The following is a 25,600-nucleotide window of genomic DNA, read 5'->3' as shown; positions in this document are numbered from 1 at the left end:
GTTGCTTCGCGGCTGCTGGGGACTGAGGGCCTTTGTTTGATTGTTGTATTCATATTTGAGGTTGTGGCCAAGTACTGCAAAAGGGTAGCCAATCACGCTCTGGTGAGAGAGTGCGTTACCGGTTCTGGTCACCGGAATCAGGCCGCAGTCCAGGCATTTTTATGCAATTTTATCAACATGCGGATTCTTCCTTCCGGTGGAAAATTGCGCGGCACGGGAATTTGAACCACGGTCCGCTTGTACGCGAGGCGAATACTGTACCTCTTCGCCAAAGAAGGAGTTCCGACTGTGCTTAACCTACGTCTAAAACCGAATTGGGGGGACATGATTTCAAATTAATCGCGAAAGGATACCATGCAAGCGTAAATAAATTTCACCATTACATACGCTAACACGATCATTATTGCAATTGGTCGATAAATATTTCTATCGCCTGATTTCGAAACAAGCGTTTCGGCCGTTTAAGATTTCAATTTCGAAACAACCGACAATTTCGACACTTTCGAAACAACCGTTTAAGATAAACAAAAGCAGCCTCTGCAGAAGATAGAAATCGTGCTTCACATCTCGCACTCTTATTCTGTCATGACCTGCCGGTTTGTTGAGTGGAATTGCGTTAATCATGTCCCACAGGTCACTTGCATTATTGGATGGTATAATAGCAGAGTTAGAAATCATCTGACCTAGGTAATTTAAACTCAGAGGTCTAGAAGGCTGCTGTTTTAGTTTTGTTAGTGATAGTTCAAAGACATCTTTAAAGGAGTTCGCAATGTCCATCGACTCATCAGGCGAAAATGTTTTCCGCAAGTCATCATCTAGACTTTTACGTTCAGGTTTTCCCGCCAAGTCATGCAACAAGCCGCATGTCTTTCTTAGGCTACTGCGACACTGTGAAAAATTTTCAGCGTAGTATTGCCGTTTACTTATTCGTAACTGAGCAGTAAGCTTGTTACTTGCGCTTCGATATTCATAATACAGATCTAGATTTGTCGGGTAATTTTACAAAGCCTCCAGAGTCTATCTTTTTGGTAAGGTAGTTCTGCAATGGATGCTGTTATTCATTTTTTCCTGGGATTTCTGCGTTTCAGTTTCACTTTTTTCGTGGCCAGTAAAAAGAACGTACTAAACTGATTTGCCAATTGATTATACGTTGTCAAATGGTTGGATGTGTCTAATGTCGTCCAGTAAAAGGCTCTAACTAACGTGTCTAGCTTCTTGTCGTCTATGAAATATCCCACGTGATTTACGTCATCTTCAGGAGCGATAGCATCTGTAACAATTAAGGCCATGAAATAATGTTCGGCCACTTTTTTATCGATAACTACCGCATCGGCTTCAAAGTGCCGGTATCTCGACGCTATATGATCAGCACATGATCTCGTGAGGCGAGAAGCTACAAGTTCTTCACAGGTGAAATTGCGTATGAGATTTACCAAACCATTGGCTGAAAGTAAATGTACACAGTCAGCGACTCCGTGTTTTCTTGGTTTGTTGATATCAGTGTTTATATCTCCCGCTATAATTATGTAATGACGAGCATGTTTAGTGAGGAATGTAGACAATTCAGATAAAAGTACTTTCTGATCACAATTAGGTGGTCTGTAAATTGATAATAGCAGGAAAATAGGTTTTGGCTTGTATGATGTAAAGGGAACGACTTCCGCAGCGGTAAAGTTAGCAGGAATTACTTCCATTACCAATTCCTTCCAAACAAATACACAGACCATCGCCCTTGCTCAGACAACGGCACTTTGAATTTGACTGAAAACCTTGGAGAACGAACGCTGCAGATTCGGACTGCGTTATATTTATCTCTTTTAAAATGGCCACGTCTAAGTATTGCGATGCTTCGTTCAAGTAGACATTTAGTGAATCCCAGTGCTTTTTAATGCTTCTGATATTAGTGTGTACAAGCTCTAGAAATGGAGCAGTGCAGCAATCATTAGAGCGTAACCTTCTTTGCACTCATTCAGCGAATATATTCAGCGCAGTGGACACGACTAATTCAGCCTTAATAAATTAGCTTCGCTGACAATTTTCTTCGCGCCAGATCGTTCAATTTTTCTCATGAAAACCGTTCAATTCTCAGTCTACCTAAACTTGAATGGCTTAGTCTTTGCAACTTGTTTGCATGCCAGAGCAGTCTCCTTGTTTGAGCCGTCAAGTTATTGTTGAAAATGTTTTCCTTTATCAAGATTTGACGTTTGCTATACCATGGGTCTCTTTGTACTGTTAAAGTAAATTAAATGATTACGAGTGGTATCATTCCTTCCCTAGCTGGCAGCCTATGAGCTGCATCAATACAATCATCAGTCAGTGGTGCTATATCGAGTTTTTCTGCTAGAGAACTCAAAACAATGTTAAGGTCTTCATTAGCACCATGTTTGACGCCGTGAATTTCGATATTATTCGTTCGAAAATAAATCTTCAAATTTGTGACCGCTGTTTGCAGCTGCGCGATTTTTATTGCCCTTCGCCGCAAGACGTGTGCCTAATTCATCAGAGCGTTTCCTTAGAGCAGCAACCTGTCTGCTCGGAGAAACAATAGATGTAGGTATTTCATCATATTTTTGACAGAATTTCCATGGAGTTTTCAACATTTTCGATTAGCTTACTCTGCATTTCAGCTAGTCCCAGCATTGAGTCACTCATAGTAGACTGCAACTGCATGGCCTGATCAAGTCTGTCTACTTTTTAGTGGAATTTATCTAGCCTGCTTTGAACAGAGCTTATGGCTGCCATTACCTCTCGCAGAGTGGGCTGCGGCTCTTCAGAACTGATTATTGCGGCAGATGTCGTTTTTTTTCATGGCGCACTCTGAACACACCCAGCTGATTTTTACGTTCTTTTTTGCAGCGCCTGAGAACTTCCCAGTGTGATATAAACTGCTGCATTCACAACAGCACACATTTAGCGCATCCCGTGGCATCGGTTCGCGACAAGCAGTGTAGTTTGCAATTCTGCATGCAAGGGTCATGACAAAATACACAGCACAACGCAAAAGGCCCTGTCGCAGTGAAACGCGGAGAATCAAAGAAAGAAAACAAGTGGCTATTGCTAAAATTATGGCTTTCCTACAAAACAGAAGGCATGTTATCTTGCGAGCCCACACCCCGTCAGACTGCGACAAGATGGCTGTCTGCTGCCACTTATGTATGCGGTCCGGGCCCTGAGAGCGTCTCTCGCGTCGCTGCCGGGCATACGATGACCAGCGGAACGTTGACGCATGCGGACCTTGGAGAACCACACTAGTAGGCGTACAGTGTCGGCCAGGGCAGCAGGAAAATCTTCTTTGCCGTTGAAAAGCCGGGGATGCGATTGCTACAAACCGTAGGCATGTTGGCTTGCGAGCCCACAACATGTAAGACAGCCACTATCCCACTTCTAAGGAATGGCATATCCATCGATAGAGCGCATCACTTGCACCTGAGGGTTTACCTAGTAGAGTGGGGATAGAGCTGTTGCAGTACATAAGAAATAAAAAGTCGCAGTATTGCTAGAAAGGCGAAGCACTCTGCGATAGCAAATGTGAAGTGACCAAGTGAAATCGGAGACGCGGTTCGTCAAATTATTGGCTGTATAATTTGCACTGAATATTCTCTTGTGAACTAACGTAACAAGCACAGTGTCAAAGGCACATAAGCCAAAAGAAAAATGCCTAACTTGAAAACCATGAGCGTATACTGTTACAGCACTGAGCTAATATCGAGCGCAGGCAAAGGGGAACGAACGCTACCTCTCTTTCAACGCGTTTCCTAAATTTTAGGTTACGAGACCTCCATATGTAAGATAAAGGGAAGAGAGCACACGGAAATGCACCAGTCCTGTGGCTCGACCGCGCTTTACAGCCGCCACAGATTAGCGCCGAAATCGGGCGTGTAATTTGTGTATGCCCTAAGCCACCCGGGCAGCCATTGCAGCCACGGCTGGACTAAACGAGGACAAACGCCCTCCCTTGTCCCCTCGGCACTCAGTGGATGCTAGAATATGTTTTTGGGTGCTCACGTCCCTTCTCCCTATCGCATGCGCATGATAACGACAGCTCCAATACTGGGTGACGAGAAGACGACCTGCATCAAGGCCCCATTCTCTGCTGAACCACGCAAGCTGCCGCTCGCAGGCACAACACACGGCCAGTTGGGCGCGATAGGGTTTAAACGCAGTTGGGCGTTAGACGCAACATATTGGTTTCCGCGTCAGTGAACGCTCAATTAAGGTGTCCTTACGAGTGAGATACAATAAAAACACAAATGATAAAATACATTGACTATATGTTCTGTTACAAGTAAATAATCTAAGCATCAGAGAAATGCCAAACGTTTTATTGAAGGTGTCTTCGAAAAGCGACGAGTCTTGTTATCACAAAGAGTGAGAACCTTGCATTTTGTGTTGAGGTGGTTCACATTGGCGTGTGTAAATAGGAAACTGTTTCACACAATATTTTTTATATGATAACTGGCACATGGGCACACTTTTTTTAATGTGATGCTCCCAGACTTGCATCTCGCACTCAGGCTTACCTAAAATTAAAAAAGAACATCTTTAGGAAAATAATACAAATATTCTTAAACACAGGACCGAAACATTACAATAGAGCGTGCACAAGCAGCGCACCAGAAGTGTTATGCAATATTAATTCATCGCAGCCGTGAATAGCAACTACTTCATTTGACAACTCATTCGTGAGACCAAAAGGCAGCAAAGTACATGGCTCGGCTCATGGCTCATATAGCATATCAAGAGCCAATTCGTAATCTAATAAACACTCCAAAAAACCATGATCACGTAAGAGGAACGAGTTCACAACAATCGTACTATGAATAAAAATCACTGTTTCGTAATATGTCAGAAGAAACGTACAACGAATAATAGGAGAGTTATACCTACGCTAACATAACGCTGTCTATTTAAGCTTTCACATTCAGATACTCTCTGAAATGAAATATCTGACCATTTGTATTTGTTATTTTGTTTCCAAACAACAGTTTCCCAATATTGCAGATATAAATAGAACAGAAAATTCAGCGTGTTGGTAAAGGTTGATTTCTTCGAAACGACGCCACCCAAGGACGCGAACCCAGAATGACAATAAGAACCCATATGTTTGTGTTTTTGGTGCCATTCCGCATTCGTGTTTTTTATGGTGCAGTTTCAAAGAAATACACATAAAGTCAACGTTAGACATATTTGAGGTGAAATATGCCAGTGGTAGTTGCATGCGTTTTGTAGAATACGTGTTTTCTCTAAATCGAACAGCTATGAAAAAACTTGCTTAAGACAGTATGGTGACCTAGTTGGTTAAAATTTATGATATAGTGTATAAGCGCGACTGAACGAGGACGTAGAACGAAACAGATACACAGAGACAGCGCTTTACAACCGCTGTCTCTGTGTATGTGTTTGTTTCTACATCCTCATTCAGTCGCGCTTATGCGATGTATTATGCAAAAATTCTAACGTTGAAAACGCGCTAGTGCCGTGTGAGTGTTGTACACAGATTAAAGCAGGTAAGTTAAGTAAGAATCACTCATTTGAGTAAGAAATCATCACCTAAAACTATTCGCCAAGGCGAATCTTTGTTGCTGTCGCCATCTACTTTTCTATGTGTAGAAGGTGCAGGATCTTCATCCTCTTCAGAGATCCAAATTAACAGTCGCGTTCGCAATCGACTTTAATGGGTCTTAAAAGGGTTAATTTATTTTTGTGGATTATCCTGCAACCTCTTTTTGCGGAGTGCTGTCCTAAACGTGTAGCGCAGGAAATTACAGACATTTACAGCTGTTTCAGAGTAAGTTGCCTTGTAACAGGTTGTAAATACCATAGAATGGCTTTAGGAACATTACCACCCGCATGATAATACGCAACAGCTTCAGTAGGAGTGTGCAAGTTCTTATTCATAGAATAAGGGAGATCTCTTTTACGCTTGAAGCTAGATATACGTAGTAGTGACCGTAAGTGGTTGTGCGGGTCACGCTTTGCACGACTAAGCCATTTAATGGCTATAACAAGTGCAGCTTAACAAATACGCGTTTTAAAAAAAACAATATTTACTCAAGCCATTTACATTTATGGGTATCTGAGTAGACGCCGCGTCCCGAAGTCATAACCGCATATACTATAAAGGAGATTTATCGAGGTTCGCTAAGACAGCTGGTTCTAGGATGCACTGAGCCCAGTCCTCTAGCTCGAGCCTCTGCCGCGCGCTTGATGCTGGCGATCCCGCTGACTCTGCGCTCACTTTCGTTATTTTCCTTACAATTTCCCCGCGGAAATAAAGGAGCCAATTATGGACGGTAGAATGGTGATATGGCTTTAGACGCTTAACGTGAACGACTTCGCGGTTACGACGTCGCATGTAGGATGGCGGTGTTAGCGGGTCAACCAGGGGATGGTTGATGTTCTCTCGAGAACACGGTATGCCCCGTCGTACTTCGGAAGGAGTGTTGAACTCAGCCTAGGCGTGCGGTGTGGCGCTAACAAGCAGACGAGAGCACCCTGGAGAAAAGTGGGTTTCTAGTTCTGCGCGTCGTGAATGCCTTTTTGACGGTTCTGCTCGTCTGAGGTGAAAAGGCGGGCAAGCTGGCGACATAGTTCGGCGCGCTTGGCGGCTTCCGAGATCAGCAGGCTGTCGGATGCGTCCTGCCGGTAGGGCAGAATGGTGTCGATTGTGCGCGAAGGATGACGGCCACAAACACGGTAAAAGGGTGAGAATCCGGTAGGGGCCTTAGTCGCGGTGTTGCAGGCTTAGGTGACAAACTGAAGAACTAGGTCCCAATTGGAGTGATCAGGTGAGAAATACATAGTGAGCATGCCACCAAGAGTGCGATTAAAGCGTTCCGTTGTCTTTCAAGGTCCGGGTAATTTACGATCAACAATAGCGCATTCAGCAAGAAGTTGTTCGACGACTTCAAATAAGAAGGCGCGGCCTCTGTCGCTTGAAAGTTCACGTCGACCTTCATGACGAAGGAGAAAACGACGAAGTATGAAATTGGCGACCTCCTGCGCTGTAGCATTTGGTAGAACAGCAGTCTCAGCATAACAGGTTAAGTGGGCTACCGCTACGATTACCCACCTGTTGCCGGTAGGAGTCAACGGAAGTGGCCCGTAGAGATCTATGCCCACGTGATCAAAGGATCGGGATTGTAAATTCTGGAGTTCACCGGCGGAGTTGTGCGGTGGCGCTTTGCGGCGCTGCCAATCATGACAATAGCGGACGAGGTTTTGAACGAAATTGCACATTCCCCGCCACTAAAAGCGGCGTTGAAGTCTTTCGTAGCTCTTGAAGACTCCCGCGTAGCCACACTGAGGGTCAACTAAGAACAAGGAGCAGAGCTCTGATCGCAGGATTCTTCGAATGCCGAGTAACAAGGTGCGGCCCTCTGGGGCACAGCTGCGTCGATACAGTAGGTGGTCTCGAATCGAAAAATGTGGAACTTGGCGCCGAAGCGTAGGTGATGCTGGAACTTTCCACGTATCCGAGCGAACGTCAAACAGAGATGCAGTCTAAGGATCGTTACGCTGTGCAGCAGCGATAGTGGCAAAGTCCAGAGAGGAAAGTGTGCACTCGCAGGAAGAGTCGCTGTAGGACAGTGGTACAGACGGGCTTCGGCACTCAGGGCCTTAAGTTCTTTGCTTAAGTTTTCAAGGACATGCGAATTGTGCGACCGTCTGTGAGTGTTGTAGCGAGTAGTATCGCGTTACTGTGGCTATGGTGTTGGGCTGCTAAGCACGAGGTCGCGGGATCGAATCCCGGCCACGGCGGCCGCATTTCGAAGGGGGTAAATGCGAAAACACCCGTGTGCTTAGGTTTATGAGAACGTTAAAGAACCCCAGGTGCTTGAAATTTCCGGATTCCTTCACTACCGCATGCTTCGTAATCAGAAAGTGGTTTTGGCACGTAAAACCCGATAATTTAATTTTTATCGCGTTACTGTGTGAATTGTCCAGTTTTCTTCATTTTTTCCTCTTCTTCTTCTTTCTCTTTTTATTTTTATTTCTTTAACCCCTTTCCCCAGCACAGGATACCCAGCCAGTTTCTTACACTGGCTAACCTCCCTATCTTACCTCCCGTTTGGCTTCCTCCCCCCCACCCCACCGGAGGAGTCGTGAATGGCCTTCTGGGGAAGCGGTGATTGGGATAGTGCGTCAGTGTCGGAGTGCTTTCGCCCGGAACGATAAACCTCCCGGATGTCATAGTCTTGAATTCGCAATACCCAGCGGGCAACGCGGTTTGATGGGTCTTTTATCGTCGGCAGCCTACATAGTGCGTGCCGATCTGTCACTACGTCAAAAGATCGGTCGTATAATTATGGGCGAAACTTGCCAAGCGCCCACACAATGGCCAAACACCCCTTTTCCGCTACGCTGTAATTGGTCTGCGCCTTCGTTAACGTGTGACTCACGTATGCGACGACGCTTTCTGCGTGTTCGGGTTGCCATTGTTCCAACATAGCTCCAAGGCCTACACCGCTTGCATCACTATAGATTTCGGTTGGCGCTTGAGGGTCAAAATGACGAAGAATGGGTGGAACTGTGAGAAGCCGGGGCAAGTTTGTGAAGTCGGCGTCACACTCCGGAGACCACGATGAGAGCTCTCTAGCGCCATCAAGGAGCTGCGTGAGAGGCAATATAATTGATGCAAAGTTTCGAACAAATTGCCGGAAGTCAGAGCAGAGGCCGATGAAACTGCGTAGCTCTTTCATAGTGGTAGGTTTTGGGAACACATTAACAGCACGTAGCTTCCCGGGATCCAGGCGAATGCCCTTACTTGACACGACATGGCCTAAAATTGGGAGCTGACAAACAGCAAATTGACAGTTCTTCAGGTTAAGTAGCAACCTGACCATATGAGGCCATGCATAACATTATCCATCATTCTTTCGAACGTGGCAGGTACGTTGCAAAGTGCCAAAGGCATGACTGTGAATTCATACAAGCTATCAAGTTTTACAAAGGCAGTTTTCGAGCGATCGGCCTCTGCTATCGAAACCTGCCAGTAGCCTGACCGCAAATCCAGCGAAGAGAAAGACTCGTGGCTGCAACAGTCCTGCAAACCTGCAAACAGTCCAGAGGATCATCGATGCGTGGGAATGGGTAGACGGCACTCAGCGTGATCTTGTTCAACCGTAGAAAATCAACACAAGCGGATAGAACCGTCTTTCTTTGTGACGAGTACCACGGGAGAGGCCCATGGGCTCTGTGAAGCTTGAATGACGCCTCGACGGAGCATGTCATCGATCTGGTCTGCAATGACGGACGTTCCCTAGCGGACATGGTATATGGTGTTTGTCGCAGCGATAAGTGAGAGCCTCTGTATCGCCTTAGCTGGTTCCAAATAGCCTAGGATTAGGGCTTATTATTTTGCCGTACTCGAGGTGGGCGCATTCTCAAAGCTCTTGTTGTCAACCAAGGAATAGAAAGGACACGTAGGCCTTACCCCTCGCTACAGAGCTCCGACACTTTGAACACTGCCAACATGCTTTCTGGGCAGCGTAGTACGACTTCGCTGCAATGCGTGATCAATTCACGTCGTCTTACCGCCTCGCTCTCCTGTGTCATACCTAGTACACCTCGACGAGAACCTTAGGACGGGGAACATAATTGCCCCCTGGCTTGTCTTGTATCTTCAACAGTGGCACATAGCCACTACAGGGGATTGACCAAGAAGCAGGCAGTTTCCCGTATGCCTAAAGGTAAACCGAAACTAGAATTGAACAGTAGAGCATGGGACGATATAACTGTAATGAAAATATTGTTAGGAATTTTGATAAGCTAAGTTAACGTAAAGAAATGAAATAACAGAAATTACTGGTAATTTCAGAAATTCAGCCAGGTACTCCTTTTGTATCTCTAATAAAACTGAAAACGGCAAGAAAAGCATCTCTGTGGCTTCAGCCCAGTGAAGACGCCCCAAAAGAAAGAATGGTTGGCGAGGCTGGCGATCGCTCATGTTTGAAAAATGAGTATTCTAATAGTTTTCTTTGCCTTACAAAGCAGAGGCACGAGAGAAAATAATGTTCGATATCTTCAGGTGCACTGAAGAAGAACATAGAGAGGACATAGCGAGACCAGACCTATTTAAGTAAATATTTAGAGGAAGTATACGACATCTCTATTTTGTAAAAGAAACTTGCAATTGCCTTGAAGGACACCTATTATTATTCCATGAGAAGCCGAGATGGTGGAATTCAGAAGACGGTGTCAGCATGCATAGTGCACAGTTCTGAGATAAAGCAAAATTTATGTACCTAGCCGCGGTGACATAAGCTGATGTCGGCAAGACAGATACGATAGGGCCGTTGAGTGGTGCTCATGGAAGGGAATCAGCCATTTCCTTCAAGTGCAACCCATGATGTCCCGGTACCCAAAGCAAACATGCTTTCTGTAAGTACAGAGGTACCATCGAACGAAGGGAATTTAAGTATGCAGTAAGTGTTGTACATACAAATAACGAGTCGGTCACAATAACATCTAATGGGGCTTTTTGGATGAGATTTTGTGATGCTGATATAATCGCTAATAATCCTGCCTGAAATATGGGTCTGAAGTGGGAAAGGCGAAGGAAGTAAGACCATTTAACTAATTCAAAGATCACCACTCCTGCCGTTTCATTGCACACAGAAGCGTCAATAGCTATTACATTGTCTTTGGCTAGCTGGTGTATGTTGGCCGTATAAGATATTAATCAAAGTTCGCCTTGGTAATAGTTTAGCATGATTTCGAAATATGTCCTCGAACTCAATTTTGAGGTCTGTTAAGGCATCATTTGAATGGCAGGCTTGGCATATGAACACATCCAATTTTTGTAACTGTGCTTGCACAAATATTATCTGAGGAATGTAGAATCTCGAACACGATACTTGAAGAAACTGAGAGAGTTTAGTGATAAATGCGTATTGCGTACATATTTTTAAGGTGCCGTAAAATCTTTTAAATGTTTGAACCCTAAGGATGCGGAATCTGACATCTAGGGTGGGTATATGAGTGTCCTGATATAAAATAGCGTTGGAAACAAATCTAGGTGGCCCGAGACATGACTGAAGAGCTTCTCTTTCTAAAAGTATGAGATGTTTAATTTTGTAGGCGGGGCTACCGGAAGATATTACGCAGCCGATTGTTATAAGGGCCGAACATACATATTATAAATGATCAGTAAGGTATCCCTGCGTAGTCTGCAGCGACGTTAGGTGAGCCGGCGGAGCATAGCTACGGCACGTTCTTACTTTGTTATATGTTCAATGTGACTGCGCCAGGTGAGTTTGCCATCGTAAATAACACCAAGGTACTTGACTTCGTCAACTTGAAGAATGATTTCTTGTCGGTATTGTAATGATACATGCACCTGTGCAGTAAATGGGAATACTAATACCGCAGATTTGCTAATATTTAACGACATACAGAACCCCTCTAGCCATAACTCGAGCATTCCTATCTAATTCTGCAACGACTGTTGTTGTGAACGAATATTCTTTGCGGATGTAAAAATGCGTTATCGTCCGCATAGACATAAACATGTACTTCCTGAGACAAAGGAATTGTGCTTAGTTTAATGTTAAATGATATAGGGGAATGAACGGAACCCGGTGGTACACCTCTTGTCTGCTTGTATTTGGACGTCGAAATACAGTGTTGGTAACAATGAAGCTGTCTCACCCTTATAAATTCATAGATCCAAGCGGTTATATATGTTGGGTAATTTTTAGACCGAAGCTTATCGAATAGAATACGTGAAAGAAGACACCTGTATTCCCCCGTGCTCTTCAGCATTCGTACCAGACTTCTGTAGTACCATATCCGACGGGACCGTCTTCTTCATGCCTTCTCATCACTTCTATACCCGAAAAGCGCTTCCTTTGCCCATTGCAGCTCTTGACCTTGCCGTCGGTGTCAGCACGATGGCCATTTACCATCATCTTTCATCGCCGCTTTCACTGCTCTGCCGCGGATGCCTTGGTTACGGCGAGTCGCTCGATTCAACACGAATTGTCTCCGTCCTCTACGAAGTGCCTTCTACTGCCGTCCATGAACTGAGTGCCCTCTCCGTACCCGACTCAACATGGACTGGTGTATTCAGCCCATTCATCGCCGATCTCTTGCATTCGCATTCGCAGCGATCTCAACTTCTCGCAATCCTTCAGCACTTCCATCGTTCTTTCGAAGTTGCGCGAACATCTCTTGGCCGTGCATCGACGGTCGAGCATTACATCGACACTGGCTCTCACTAACAGCTGCGACAAAGACCATATCGCATGTCTGCTACGGAACGTCGCGTCATTGCAGACCAGGTCGATGACACGCTCCGTCGAGGCGTCATTCAGCGTTCGCAGAGCCCATGGGCCCCTCCCATGGTCAGCGTCACAAAAAAAGACGGCTCCATCCGCTTCTGTTTTTGACGGTTTAACAAGATCACGCTGAAGCATCTCTATCCATTACCACGCATCAGTAATGCAATGGATGGTTTCCAGGGAGCCGAGTTCTTTTCTTCGCTGCATTTGCGGCCAGGCTACTGGCAGGTTCCGATGGCAGAGACCGATCGCCCTAGAACTGCCTTTGTTACACCATACGGCATGTATCAATTCACCGTCATGCATTTCGGACTTAGCAACGCACCTGCTACGTTCGAAAGAATTGTGGATAATGTTCTCCGTGGCCTCAAATGGAAAATCTGTCTTTGCTATCTTGACATATTGGTGTTCACCCCTGATTTCGCAACGCACCTCCTCCGCCTCCAGCACGTACTCAGTTGCTTGATCAACGCCGGGTTCCTACTTAACCTGAAGAAGTGTCAATTTGCTGTTTGTCAGGTCCCAACTTTAGGCCATGTCGTGTCAGATGAGGGTATTCGCCCGCATCGCGAGAAGCCGTTCGGGAACCGTACCACTATGAAAGAGCTACGCAGTTTCATCGGCCTCTGCTCTTGCTTCTGGCGTTTCGTTCGAAACTTTGCGTCAATTATATCGCCTCTCGCGCAGATCCTTGGAGGCGCTATAGATCTCTCATCATGGTCTCTGGAGTGTGACGCCGACTTCACAATCTTGCGCCGTCTTCTCACGACTGCACCCATTCTTCGCCATTTTGACCCTCAAGCGCCAACCGATATCTATACCGTCTTCAAGAGCTACGAAAGACTTCGACACCACTATTAGGGGCGGGGAATGTACAATGTCGCTCAAAATTTTGTCCGCGCTTGTCATGAGTACCACCGTCGCAAAGCGCCACAGCGCAACTCCGCCGGTGAACTGAAGCCTTTAGAATGCCCATCCCGGCCCTTTGATCGCATGGGCATAGATCTATACGGGCCACATTCGTTGAATCCTACCGGCAACAGATGGATAATTGTTGCGGTAGACCACTTAACCCGTTATGCGGAGACTGCTTCTCTAACAAACGCTACAGCGTAGGAGGTGGCCACTTTTATACTGCGCGTTTTCTCCTGCGTCATGGAGGTACAGGTGAACTTTTAAGTGACAGGGCCTTGCCTTCTTATCTCAAGTCATCGAACTGCTTGCTGACTGCGCTATTGTTCATCGTAAATGTACTGCTTATCACCCGCAGACTAACGGTACCACGGAACGCTTTAATCGAACTCGTGGTGACATGCTCGCCATGTCTCACCTGATCACTCTAATTGGGACCTAGTTCTTCCGTATGTCACCTACGCCTATAACACCGCAACTCAGGCCACTACCGGATTCTCACCCTTTTACCTTCCTTACGGCCGTCTTCCTTCGCACACAATCGACACCGTTCTGCCCTACCGGCTGGACGCATCTGAAATCCCGCTGATCTCAGAAGCCACCAGACACGCCGAAGAATGTCGCCAGCTAGCCCGGCGATTCACCTCGGACGAGCAGAACCGTGAAAAAGCCGTTCACAAAGCCCAGAACTAGAAACCCACTTTTCTCCAGGGTGCTCTCGTCTGGTTGTTAGTGCCACACCGCACACCTAGGCTCAGTTCAACACTCCTTCTGAAGTACGACGGGGCATACCGTGTTAGCGAGAGAACATCACCCGTCATTTACCTGGTTGAGCTGCTAACGCCGTCGTAAGACATGCGACGTCGCAACTGCGAAGTCGTTCACGTTCAGCGTCTCAAGCCGTATCACCATTCTACCGTGCTTCCAGAAAACTAAGTCACGAGGATGGCTCCATTATTTCCCTGGGGCCGTTGTAAGGAAGATAACGAACATGAGCGCAGAGTCAGCAGCATCGGCAGCATCGAGCGCGCGGCAGAGGCTCGGGCTGGGGGACTTTGCTCGGTGCACCCTAGAACCGGCGGTTGCTACGAACTTCAATGAATCTCCTTTATAATGTAATGTTCTACAGCGTCGTATGCTTTTGATACATCTAGCGTTACCAATGCTGTGTACTCTCCTTTGCGGCGAGCAAGTTTAATGCGGCTGTCTGAATCTATATGTGCGGACCATATGGAATGGCCAGGACGACATCTGTTCTGACACGGAGTGAGAAGGTACCATCCTGCAAAAATTTGTATACGACCGTGAAGAACCCTTCTATTAATTTGACGACATTGGAAGTAAGAGAAATTGGTCTTATGTTGTCCAAGTCTAGCACAGCTGATTTTTGTTTAGCAGTGAAATAAGTTTAGCTACTCTCCACTCTCTTGGAACCCATGGATTTTTGAGAGAGAAATTTGTTATTATTTGCAGGTCCTGAGGCGCATACTCAAACACAACTTTTAGCATTCCTGTTGTAATTCCATCTGGACCAGAGGCTGACGCCGGCAGCGAACTAATAATGCCTTCAAGCTCATTCGCCGCTACTGTTACAAAGTCGTCTCCCAAGGAGGTTTCATAGGTGCTATCCGCAATTTATGTTTGAAACGTCCCGCAATTCCTTGCGCAATTTTCTCAAATAATTCTGATAATTATTTTGTTAATAGAACGACAGATTCGACAATACACGGGTGCCCGTATAACATTACGATATCGAAGAAATTTAAACAGTGATTTTTATTGCTAGACTTCGAAAGGTATGTGTACTACTTGGTATCATAATTCTCCTTAGCTTTGGGACTGTTCGTTTAAATGTAGTAGCTATATACCTCTAATAAGCCCAATCAACATGACATTGGTTTTATTAAAGTTATTTCCACGCAGCTTCTCGGCGTCTAAAGTCTCGCCCGTAGTCATAACTCCACCAGGGACAATTTGATCCACCTTAGTAGAATGCACAAAGCACTTAGTTATTTTATGTTTGTTTTAGATTTGAACATATAGCGATTGCTTTAATATCGCTCTCCGTGCCCTCCTGAGCGTGTAAAGCTGATTTTAACACATTTAAACAATTTTCGTAATTAACACAAGTGCGCACATTACTATCTAAGGTAGTTAACGGTGTAAGCAGTTCAAAATTATAGGGAGGTGATCATTGTTAGTTCCGCAGTCTAGTCTTCCAGGAGATGACAGACGTGCTCGAGGTAGCAAACGTAAGATCTAGGGCAGATCGTGACTGACCCTGAACGAAAGTATGTGTTCTCGAATTTAAGCAAGAGAAATGATTCCTTAAGACCCAATCCCACAAGCGTTTGGCACAAATGTCCGTTCGGAAACACCACGATACATGATAAGAAAGAAAATCTCCCACTAGTATGATCTTCTGCTGACTGCGAGCAATGGAGGTACCTAGGTAATGGATTTCTTACACTCCACCGGGGAAGTACGTGTTAACTATAGAAAAAGGTATGCAGCTAGGAGGTATTATCTCCAGTGCTAAGATTCCACAGTCTGGGGACATTGTCTGCTATGCTACAGTAGTTCTATGGCAGATTTTTGATGAGACAAACAAAATTAAACCACAGCCTCGGGAAAGGCGATCCAATCGAAAACATAGGAAATATTTAGATGAGAACTCTTAGCAGCCAAAAACCAAGATTCCTGTAAAATAATAATATCTGGCGAATATTTAGAACTAAGATGTAATAAATTTGTTGCTGCGGAAAGTATTTTGTCTACCTTCGCGCCGAACGGCCTTTTCTCCCTTGTCGGGCGGCTTGGACGGCCTCTGAGTGGAAACATTCAAGCTAAAAATACGCCTTTCATACTCTTTCACTGTGCTCCTTACAGCGTTTAGCGCCTTTCGCTTTGTTCTGCTGCGTTGCGTTCTCTGCCGCATTCCTGTCTCCGCGATGTCCATTTTTCTTAGCACGCTTTCTGGTGCTCATTTCTGAGCCTTCGGCGCGCATCTTGAGCTGACTGGTACTTAAATCAACGGTCACGATTGCAATCTCAACCGCACAGTCTCGAGGACTTGCGGGTAAATCATTCATATCATAGCTACCTCGATTGGCAGAGACCTTCAATCACTTCGGGAAAATGCAGCTTTTTTTTTAAATTTGCGCAACGTTGCTCGCATACCTAGGATCTGGTCACAACTGCACTGACCTGCCGACAATGTGTTTTAGTGCACTTTCCTGACCATCTGAACTATGCATTGGTGCTCTTGTCTAATTATTCGGTGTCAATTAGGACTTCTTCAAGAGCTAGCCTCGCTACGTACTCCCTTGATAACAGTACAAAAAAGTTCATAGCTGTCCTAACAACATCTCTATTTTTCTATAGGCATCGTATCTCGTCGCGCCCAATAAGATACTCATAAACGGGATCTGCCATCAACTATGAACATACGCTCATGATCCCAAAGATTATGCTTCCTTTCTACCACCGCTAATGCTGCTTTCTTTCAAATCCTTTTTCCAATCTTTGAATGTACTGATTGGGAGCTTCTGTTTTTCTTTACCTGCCTACTTTTGTCTTCCTTAATTTTGTTTTGTTCCTGCCTAATTCGTTCATGCTCCCGCCTTTCGAGTTCTTCATGCTCTTCTTTAGTTTGTTGATTTAGGATTTAGTTGCCGAAGTATTCAATGTGTCCCTGAGCACTGTTGCTTTCTAAGAGGGAGCTAGCAATTTCGGCTTCTAAACTGTTATCCTCTGCTCTTCGTCGAGCTCTTCACACGACCGCAACAAGCTAGCCTTCGTCAAATTCATTAGGTCCATGGTTGCTACTTTAGGCATTGGCTCAGCTGTTCCCACAGTAGTTGCTGCAAAGTCCTAGAAATTCCAACGTAAAAGCTACCAGTGATTGAATTCTGTTTTCACCAGAGAATTGGAGGATTTATTTATTTATTTATTGTACCCTCAGGGCCGAAGCATTACAGAGGGGAGTGGCAAAAAAAACATTTCTTTGAAAAGATACACTTATACATGGAGTTATATAATGTACCAATACAAATACAAATACTCTAATTAACAAGCAAATCAATACAAATCACCAAACTACAAAACAATGCAAAATGAGTAGATGATACAGGTAAGCACAAGCAAACAAGTGGAAAAAACGAGAAATAACATGAGGTAAAGAACTAATTAGTTACTGTTAGAGCATTTTTGAAATGTTGATGGTCGGTAATTTCTGCAGTAGCGGTAGGAACATGGTTCCACTCTTCACAAGTCCAGGGAAAAAATGAATACTGAAAAGTAGAAGTCCTGCAAAAAGGAACGGCTACTTTATGTCGGAGGTCAATGCGTGATGATACGTACTGGGGAGGAAAGATGAAATCATCGTGTAGTGAATGATGGTGAAATATGCGGTGAAAAAGACACAAGCGATGAAACTTACGGCGAGTTGCTAGTGATGGTAGTTCAAGGCTCGATTTCATATTAGTCACACTTGAGGTTCGAGCATAATTAGACATAATAAAACGTGCAGAGTTATTTTGAACCATTTCGAGTGAGTAGATTAGATTATCATGGAAAGGGTCCCAAACAGAGGTGGCGTATTCCACCTTCGAACGAATCAGTGTTTTATAAAGTAAAAGTTTCAGAGCCTGAGGAGCGCGTGAGAAATTCCGGCGAAGATATGCAAGTGTTTTGTTGGCACTGGCGATTATGGATTCAATGTGATCATTCCAGGTTAGTTTTGAGGATATAGTGACGCCAAGATATCTATATGACGATACTACTTCTAAAGGAAAGTTATCAAGATGATATGAAACATTTGCGTTAGTAGATCTAGTTACACGCATGACTTTGCATTTTTTAGTGTTTAATTCCATGCACCAAGTCTTACACCAAGCGGACACAGAATCAAGATCAGACTGTAGAATAGTAGTATCGTTAGGAATAGTTATTTCTCGAAATATTACACAGTCATCTGCAAACAAGTTGATATGGGAAATGACGCAGGAAGGCAAGTCGTTAATGTAGAGTAGAAAGAGGAGAGGGCCAAGCACCGATCCTTGTGGTACTCCTGAGGAAACAGGACTCGGAGGAGAGTCAGTGTTATTAACAGAGACAAACTGGGAACGATTTAGCAAAAAACATTCGAGCCATGCAAGCAGTTTGGAATCCAAATTTAGTAACTGCAACTTATATAAAAGGAGATTATGGCATGCATTATCGAATGCTTTTGAATAATCTAAAAATATACAGTCAGCTAAAGAAGAACGATCAAGGATGGCATGAAGACGGTGAGTGAAACATACGAGTTGAGTATCACACGAGAATGTCTTGCGGAAACCATGTTGTGAAGGCGAAAAAAATGAATTCGATTCAAGAAAAGGAACAAGATTTGAAAATAGAATATACTCGAAAATTTTACATGGAATGCTACTTAGCGAAATGGGGCGATAATTTAGAAGCGAGCGTTTATTGCCAGACTTGTGAAGCGGAACCACCCTCCCGATCTTCCAGTCAGTGGGGAGGGAACTGTTCTCTAGAGACTGTTGAAAAATTTTTGTTAATATAATTGATGAGTAACAGACTGTATTTATAAGAAACCTAGGATGAATGGAATCGTACCCAGGTGAGGAGGATGCTTTTAAATTTTTTATAGCTTTGACCACGCCACTGTATTCAATTATAATGGGAGACATTACTATAAATCCTAAAGGCTTAACATGAGGAAGCATTGTTTGTGTTATTGTAGAGAAGTTGCTGACAAAGACTTCCTTTAACACACGGGCACATTGCGCATCAGGTATAGCATTCCCTGCAGAATCAACAAGACTGATTGCGCTATCACATTTAGGATGAAACACGCGCCAAAACCTTTTGGGATCGGATGTGAGCATTGAAGGTAACGTGTTATTCAGAAATGTATCTTTAGCATTCTTTATGGCTGCTATGTACACAGCTGAAGCTTGTTCGTAGGCTGCCCAGCGGTCGTCATCTGGGAACCGTACTGCTGAGCGGTATGTGCGTTTTTTCTTATTCGACAAACGTTTTATGTGGCGGTTGTACCATGGTGCATCAGCGTTTACAATTATTGTACGAGTAGGTATGTATTTATTTGTTAATTTTTGAACCCTAAATAAAAATAAATCCCAGTTTGATTTTACCGTTCGCTCTTCAAAACCATCGAGAAAACCGTCAAGAAAAGTGCAAAGTTCCTGGTTGATTAGTTCGAAATTCGCATTTTTATAATCTTTCATAACTTTCTTGCTGTTTTTACATTTTGGACGTGAAAGGTTAATGCGAAATGATAGAATAGAGTGGTCACTTATACCGGGCAGGTGAGTGACGTTAGAAATGTATTCAGGGTGTGTTGCTAGTACGAGATCAAGAATGTTTGCTGTTGATTCAGCTATTCTAGTTGGTTTTGTTATCAATTGTGTTAAAGAAAATACAGCGCACATATCTAAAAAATCTCTTGCGAGTGAAGAAGGCGGATTTAGCGCAGGTGGCTGACAGTCCCACGATACATTAGGGATGTTAAAATCCCCCATTAAGGAAAGCGGTAACCTCTGGAATTGACACACCACAAAATTAATCACATCGTGTAGTTCGTTAACGAAAATGGAATTGTGAGAAGGGGGGCGGTAACAGACACCAATAATTATTTTTTGCTTAGGAAATTCAGCGACAACCCAAACGGTTTCCAACTCACTTGGAATGTGGATGCGGTACGATGGGAGTTCGTTTGAGATGGCGAGCAATACACCACCGCCTGTCCGCGACCCTCGATCACAGCGATATACAGAAAATTTATTAACTGATGAAAAAAGTTCATGATTCATTACCTCTGGCCGAAGCCAGGTTTCTGTTAATACGAAAATGCGTGCATTGCAAGTATCAAAAGCAGAGTTTAAACGGTCACGCTTATTAGACAGACTACGAATGTTAGTAAAGAGTATAGATGTGTGTAACTGATCTTGCCCACAGCCCCTCGCGCACCTTCAGCTAGGTGCACCTTTAGTTGCGTTGGCATTTGTACGGCGGTTATCGCATGAAGCATATTGCTTACGTTCAGCGACGCTGTCTGTCTCTGCAGTGTACACGTAATGCTTTTTATTCATGGCAAGGGCTTTGTACCTAAGCTGATAGGGCTCCGTTTCCGATTGACTTTTGGCAAAATCAGCAAGTTTCGAGCGTATACGACGCGTTGCGGGTGAAAAATCTTCGCTCATAGTGATGTTAGTTTCTTTTAGCTTTTTACGTGCACTCAGAACTTTTTGTTTAACTTTATAGTTTGAAAACTTCACAACAATGGGGCGGCACTTATTGGCGACGAAAGGTCCGATACGATGCGCGCGGTTATGCAACAACACAGCAGAAGCCAAACGCCTATCCACACAAGTAGCACCAAGTCTCCAAGTTCTTCGGCACTGTATCGAAGGAATTGAAAGAATATGTAAATCCTGAGTTGGTTTCTAACTGATTAAAATTCCGGCAAGTTTCTATGCCACAAGTCCTCCCACACAAGTATGAGATCTGGCTTAAGTAGCCGGCTCCGATCTATGCTGAAAGCTGCTTTCTGCTGTGTTTGACAACAACCACAGTGTCACAATAGACAATTCTATGCGCTCTATTGGTTTTGGTAAAGTCTAGGCTGCCAAGCGGAAAACCAGGCACCCACCCTGTACTATTCAGTCACGACGCACTGCGTTCCTGAAGTTGTTCGTGAACTAGTGTTTGGCGATTGGCGTTGCCTACAGACTCCACGTTGCCCCTGTCATCCAATCGCTCGCGAACCATTTGCCGCCAACTGGCGTTGCTGCAGGTTGCATCCCACCGCTGCCAAGAGTTGTTGCGCCTCGGGGTAGCATTTAGGCCAGTGATCTTCCAGGCATAGAGATGAGTGCGTCCGGGAGTAATAGTGAAGGGTTTATTTACATATTGAAACAAGTAGTCAGATTCTACTCAGAGCTCTCTCAGTCCCAATCAAGGTGTTCTTTTTAAATAGTTCTTCCCTAGTCCCCCACAGCAGGGGATTCGATGACCTCGTGGTAGCTAATCAAAGGTGTGCTGTTCATAGAACTCCGCCTTTGATTTGCAGCCTTCTAAGTAAGACTAGGCAATCACGAAGCAGGGGCTCACACGCCTTCCCCGGAAGTCGTCTACCTGCTCCCTTGCTCTCCGTGACGGTAATCTTGTCAAGGTCAGAAAACTGGTCTTCGCGCTCGTTACCGCTTCCACGGAGTGTGGCGGTTGTTATAGCTTTTATGTGGGCTTCATCATTTGTTCGTCGCTATGGTGGTGGACCCGTCGCCAGGATAGCGGGCGCAGATCAAACGGGCTGCCTCGGGAATGCTCATCGCTCGTTTGCATACGTAACAAGGCCTACCAACACGGCGGCAACACTTACACGATGCTCGGGCACATTCGGTGGATGGTGCAGTTTGTGGTGCGCAAAGGGTAGGGGATCAAGCTTTGCGTCACATGACAGGAACTGTGCGCTTTCATGGGTGGAAATGTATAGGAAATCATGCAAATACCCGTTCTTTTAGCTGGAGCAGCATGAACGTTCAGTCGTTGAGAGAAGAAATTATGAGCACGGCTAACTAACGTCTACTCCCGGAGTAGTTCGCAAAGTAAGGCTTGCCCAAAAAGTTACGACACATATTTTGTTGATTTTCATAGTTGTTATCACTAGGGTGTATTATATGTGATCGGCAATAACCGATATTCTTGAGGGGAGTGTGCATCTCGGCGGTGTCATTCACAACACAGCCTTGCTTACGCCTACGTTCCGCTGTCACGTTCCGGTTCCTTTGTAGGCTGTTCGCTCAAACCTTATCAGTGTCGTTTTCATGTTTTCATCTATATCGACGTCGATGGATGTGGTCACTCAGTTCCTTCCAGGCGTGTTCGTGAAGCATGTACTCGGTAGTTTTACAGAAGGTATCGACAAAGATACACCATAGAGAACAAATAGTGTTCCATAAAGCAAATTATGTCCAACAAAAACAAAGATGGCAAGTGTGATGGCATGAAACTCCAAGAAATATTTTTCACTGGTTGTAGCGGCTACTATACACAGCAGTCACGAATGTTAAGGGTTGCCTTACAGTGGCTTTTTTATCAAGACTGTCTCATCGTGCGGTAAAGGCAGGAGAGCGGTCGTCGCAACGATTTCACGGTAACCTATCTGCACCTGGTACATGACACAATAACGCGTGTTGATAATGAAATTAGCCATTCGGTGCGTAAAGCTAACAAGCAACGACATGTTGGACAAGTGCGAAAATTATTATTTTGCAGTGCAAAAGAAAAATTCTGCCCAATACGAAAATGCCCATCTTAACAACTAAGTCTCTCGAGGGCAAGTACATGCGAGAAATTATTTAAATTTAGTATGCAACGTAGGCTTACTCACCTTGAAGGGAAATAGTAAATACGGCACACTGTTCCACAGGAGACCAGAACCGCAAGATGTAATCATACTGATGTCTTCCTAATAAAAACGCAAAAGATATTTGTGCTAATAAAAGCCATTACAGCAGGCTCTGTCTCTACATTCTACGCAGAGTTTGATAACATTATATAAATTTGACTTTTTCTAGGAATATAGTTGAAGGTGGTCATTATAGCAGCATGTCAGTACCACGCTTACCTAAGAGACATGAGGAAAAGATTAAAACCAGGTTTATAAAGGTCTTGCCAGCAAAATGAATAAATTTCACAGGGATACTAGCAATAATGCGTTGAGGTGGCGTGGAGAAAGGTAAAGCAGCACATTCCTAATGGATGGTAGCAAGCTCAAGGTTTTGCTTTGGCAACCAAAATTTTTATTTGTTTATTTTATTTATTTATTGACAAAATACTGCAGACCGGATCGGTCCAAGCAGGAGAGGGTACATAGATTTGTTAGTAGGCACTATGCCTTAGGATCAGCAACAATGGTGAAGTTACAATGTACATCCAAAAAATATAACAAAACTAAACAAGGTTACAAAGCAAATGCAATTTGTTAGAGTACGTGCCCCAAACACAAGTACATAGACAAAGAAGCACACTATGCATAGTTAATAAGTAATGATCATTTGTAACCATACATATACATTCTTATATACAGGCTTTCAAGAAGTTGAAGAGAGGTGAGGTGAGTGATGAGGCAAGGAATTCCAGTCGGATATTGTTTTAGGGAAAAATGAATGTTTGAAGAAATTCGTGCGGGCAAATATTGGCTTGATGCTATGAGTATGTTTATGTCGTGAGGGTCTGGTTGTGTCCCTTTCGAAGTAGTCGTATGGCTGAATGCCTAGTTTTTGAACATACAAGGAATGAAAAAAGCGCAGCCGGGCAGCCTTTCTTCTTTCAGCCAATGGCTCAAGGGCTGCATGATGTAACATGGCGGACGGAGAGTCTCTTCGCTTATACCGATTATACATAAACCTTACTGCTAATCTCTGGATTCTCAGAGACTCAAACTCAGAGTGGTTCCTGACGGCAACAAAAAATTTGCCGACGCCATTAGAGCCTTTGCCGGTGAGTCAACTCGTGGCAATATATTGACACGTGTACTTATATTTATCGGGCGACCACGTTTCGCCGCCTAACAAATCTTATCGCACAGCCCGCGACGCGCCTGCATGTATCAGAAGTTTCTGGAAAGTTATCGATGCTTCTATCCGCTGTGTGTTGTCGCCGAACCTTCTGTTATCTTATTTCATCGCGTGAGGCGAATGGTGTAGAATTTTGTGGAAGGCACGCGGGTCCCAACGATTCGTCTGGAACATTCGATGGCTGCTCTATAAAAGCCGACGCGCTGGACCTGCTGATCAGATTTTTGACGATCGCCGACTGCGTTCGACGCTATCGTTGTGCTTTAAGTGTAGCCTGTGTTTGTGGGCACAGGTTCGCCCAGTAAACGCTAGTTTTTTTTTCACAGTACTGCTACTGTGTTCTTTAACGACACTACCACGTGCCATATGGTGGAGGTGCTTTTCGTCCATGTACCGGACTCCCCAAACAAGTCGTGATCAAAGCCCGGACCGCAAAGAGAGCACCAACGTAGTCCCGGAGCACGGACTTCTACCTGAGAAGACCAGAAAGATTATGGCCAAGACAACCACAATGGCTGCCCCAGTGCCACCCGTCGTACTTCAACAACCCCGAGAGCCCCCTACCTTCCGTGGTGCTACGTCGGAGGATCCGGAAACCTGACTCGAAACCTTCGAAAGGATCTCGACCTTTAACAACTGGACATCTGAGGATATGCTACGACATGTGTACTTCTCCTTGGAAGATGCCGCGAGGACTTGGTTCGAGAACCGGGAGTCCACCCTTGCAACATGCGACCTTTTCCGCAGTAACTTCCTGAGGACGTTCACGAGCGTTGTCCGAAAAGAAAGGACCGAAGTTCTGCTGGAAAGCCGAGGCCAACTACCCAATGAGACCATCGCCATCTTCACAGAAGAGATGACTCGTCTTTTCCAGCACGCCGACCCGGAAATGTCCGAAAAGAAAAAAAGTACGTTTGTTGATGCGAGGCGTAAAGCAAAAACTTTTCGCCGGACTAATCCGAAACCCACCGAAGACCGTAGCTGAGTTCCTGACAGAAGCTATGACGATTGAGAAAACTTTGGCAATGCACACTAGGCAACATAACCGCCAAGTGCTCAAACCTCAGTGCGCCAACCAAGCGCTGGGCTCCTTTGATCTCTAAGAGACCATCAGAGCCATTGTGCGTGAAGAACTGCGCAAGGTCTTGCCTTCGTCGCAGCCTCAAGTAGCTTCGATCGCTGACATCGTGAAAGATGAGGTTCAGCGATCGCTGGGAGTTCCTGAGGTGCAACCTCAATTACCGCATCCCCAGCCAGAAGCGATAAGCTACGCCGCCGACGCACGCCGTCAAGGTCCCCCTCCGCGACCGCGCCACGGCCCTGTAACGCCGCAATTCCGTCGTCCGCCGCCACCGCCGCCATCACGGCCACCCGTCGCCCAGCGCACCTACGCGAGGAAGACGGACATTTGGCGCGCCCCCGAGCACCGCCCACTCTGCTACCACTGCGACGAACCCGGCCATGTGCACCGCCAATGCCCATACCACGACCTGGGATTTCGAGGCTTCGCCGTCAACGCACAGCGCCCGAGTGAAGGTGAACGCCCTCGTGACATCGCCGACTACCTCGCCGTTACTCAGTGGAGCCCTCGACGACCATCCAGTTCGCCGTCACCAGGCCGTTACATGTCGCCGCAGAGCCGACCTGCGCGGGGCCGGTCACCGAGCCCATATCCGGAAAACTAAAAGCAGCAACCGATGGAGGTGCGGTTGCTGTTCGTCGATTTGACGAAGATCCTCCGCCACCGACGAAGACGCCAAAGAAACTACCTCGACGACATAACGACACGCCGCCGCC

General features: G+C 45.2%; 1 protein-coding gene across 3 annotated transcripts in view; it reads right to left on the bottom strand.

The window, feature by feature from the left end:
• Positions 1 to 4,306: 4,306 nt before the first annotated feature.
• LOC142587462 (uncharacterized) overlaps positions 4,307 to 25,600 on the bottom strand; it is a 182,471-nt gene continuing 161,177 nt past the window's right edge. For 2 of the 3 annotated variants that reach the window (XM_075698503.1, XM_075698504.1), the window contains exons 9-10: positions 22,615 to 22,692; positions 4,307 to 4,520 (exon numbers count right to left, since the gene is read on the bottom strand). In XM_075698503.1, the coding sequence (XP_075554618.1) occupies positions 4,360 to 4,520; positions 22,615 to 22,692 (239 nt within the window). In that variant the 3' untranslated portion in view covers positions 4,307 to 4,359. The remainder of the gene's footprint in view (positions 4,521 to 22,614; positions 22,693 to 25,600) is intronic. The other variant, XM_075698505.1, reaches the window with a different exon arrangement.

The sequence above is a fragment of the Dermacentor variabilis genome, chromosome 7 (genome assembly GCF_050947875.1).
Source record: "Dermacentor variabilis isolate Ectoservices chromosome 7, ASM5094787v1, whole genome shotgun sequence".
In the NCBI taxonomy this organism is placed as follows: Eukaryota; Metazoa; Arthropoda; class Arachnida; order Ixodida; family Ixodidae; genus Dermacentor; species Dermacentor variabilis.
Note: the sequence above shows the minus strand (reverse complement) of the source record. Positions and strands in the feature narration are given on the sequence as shown.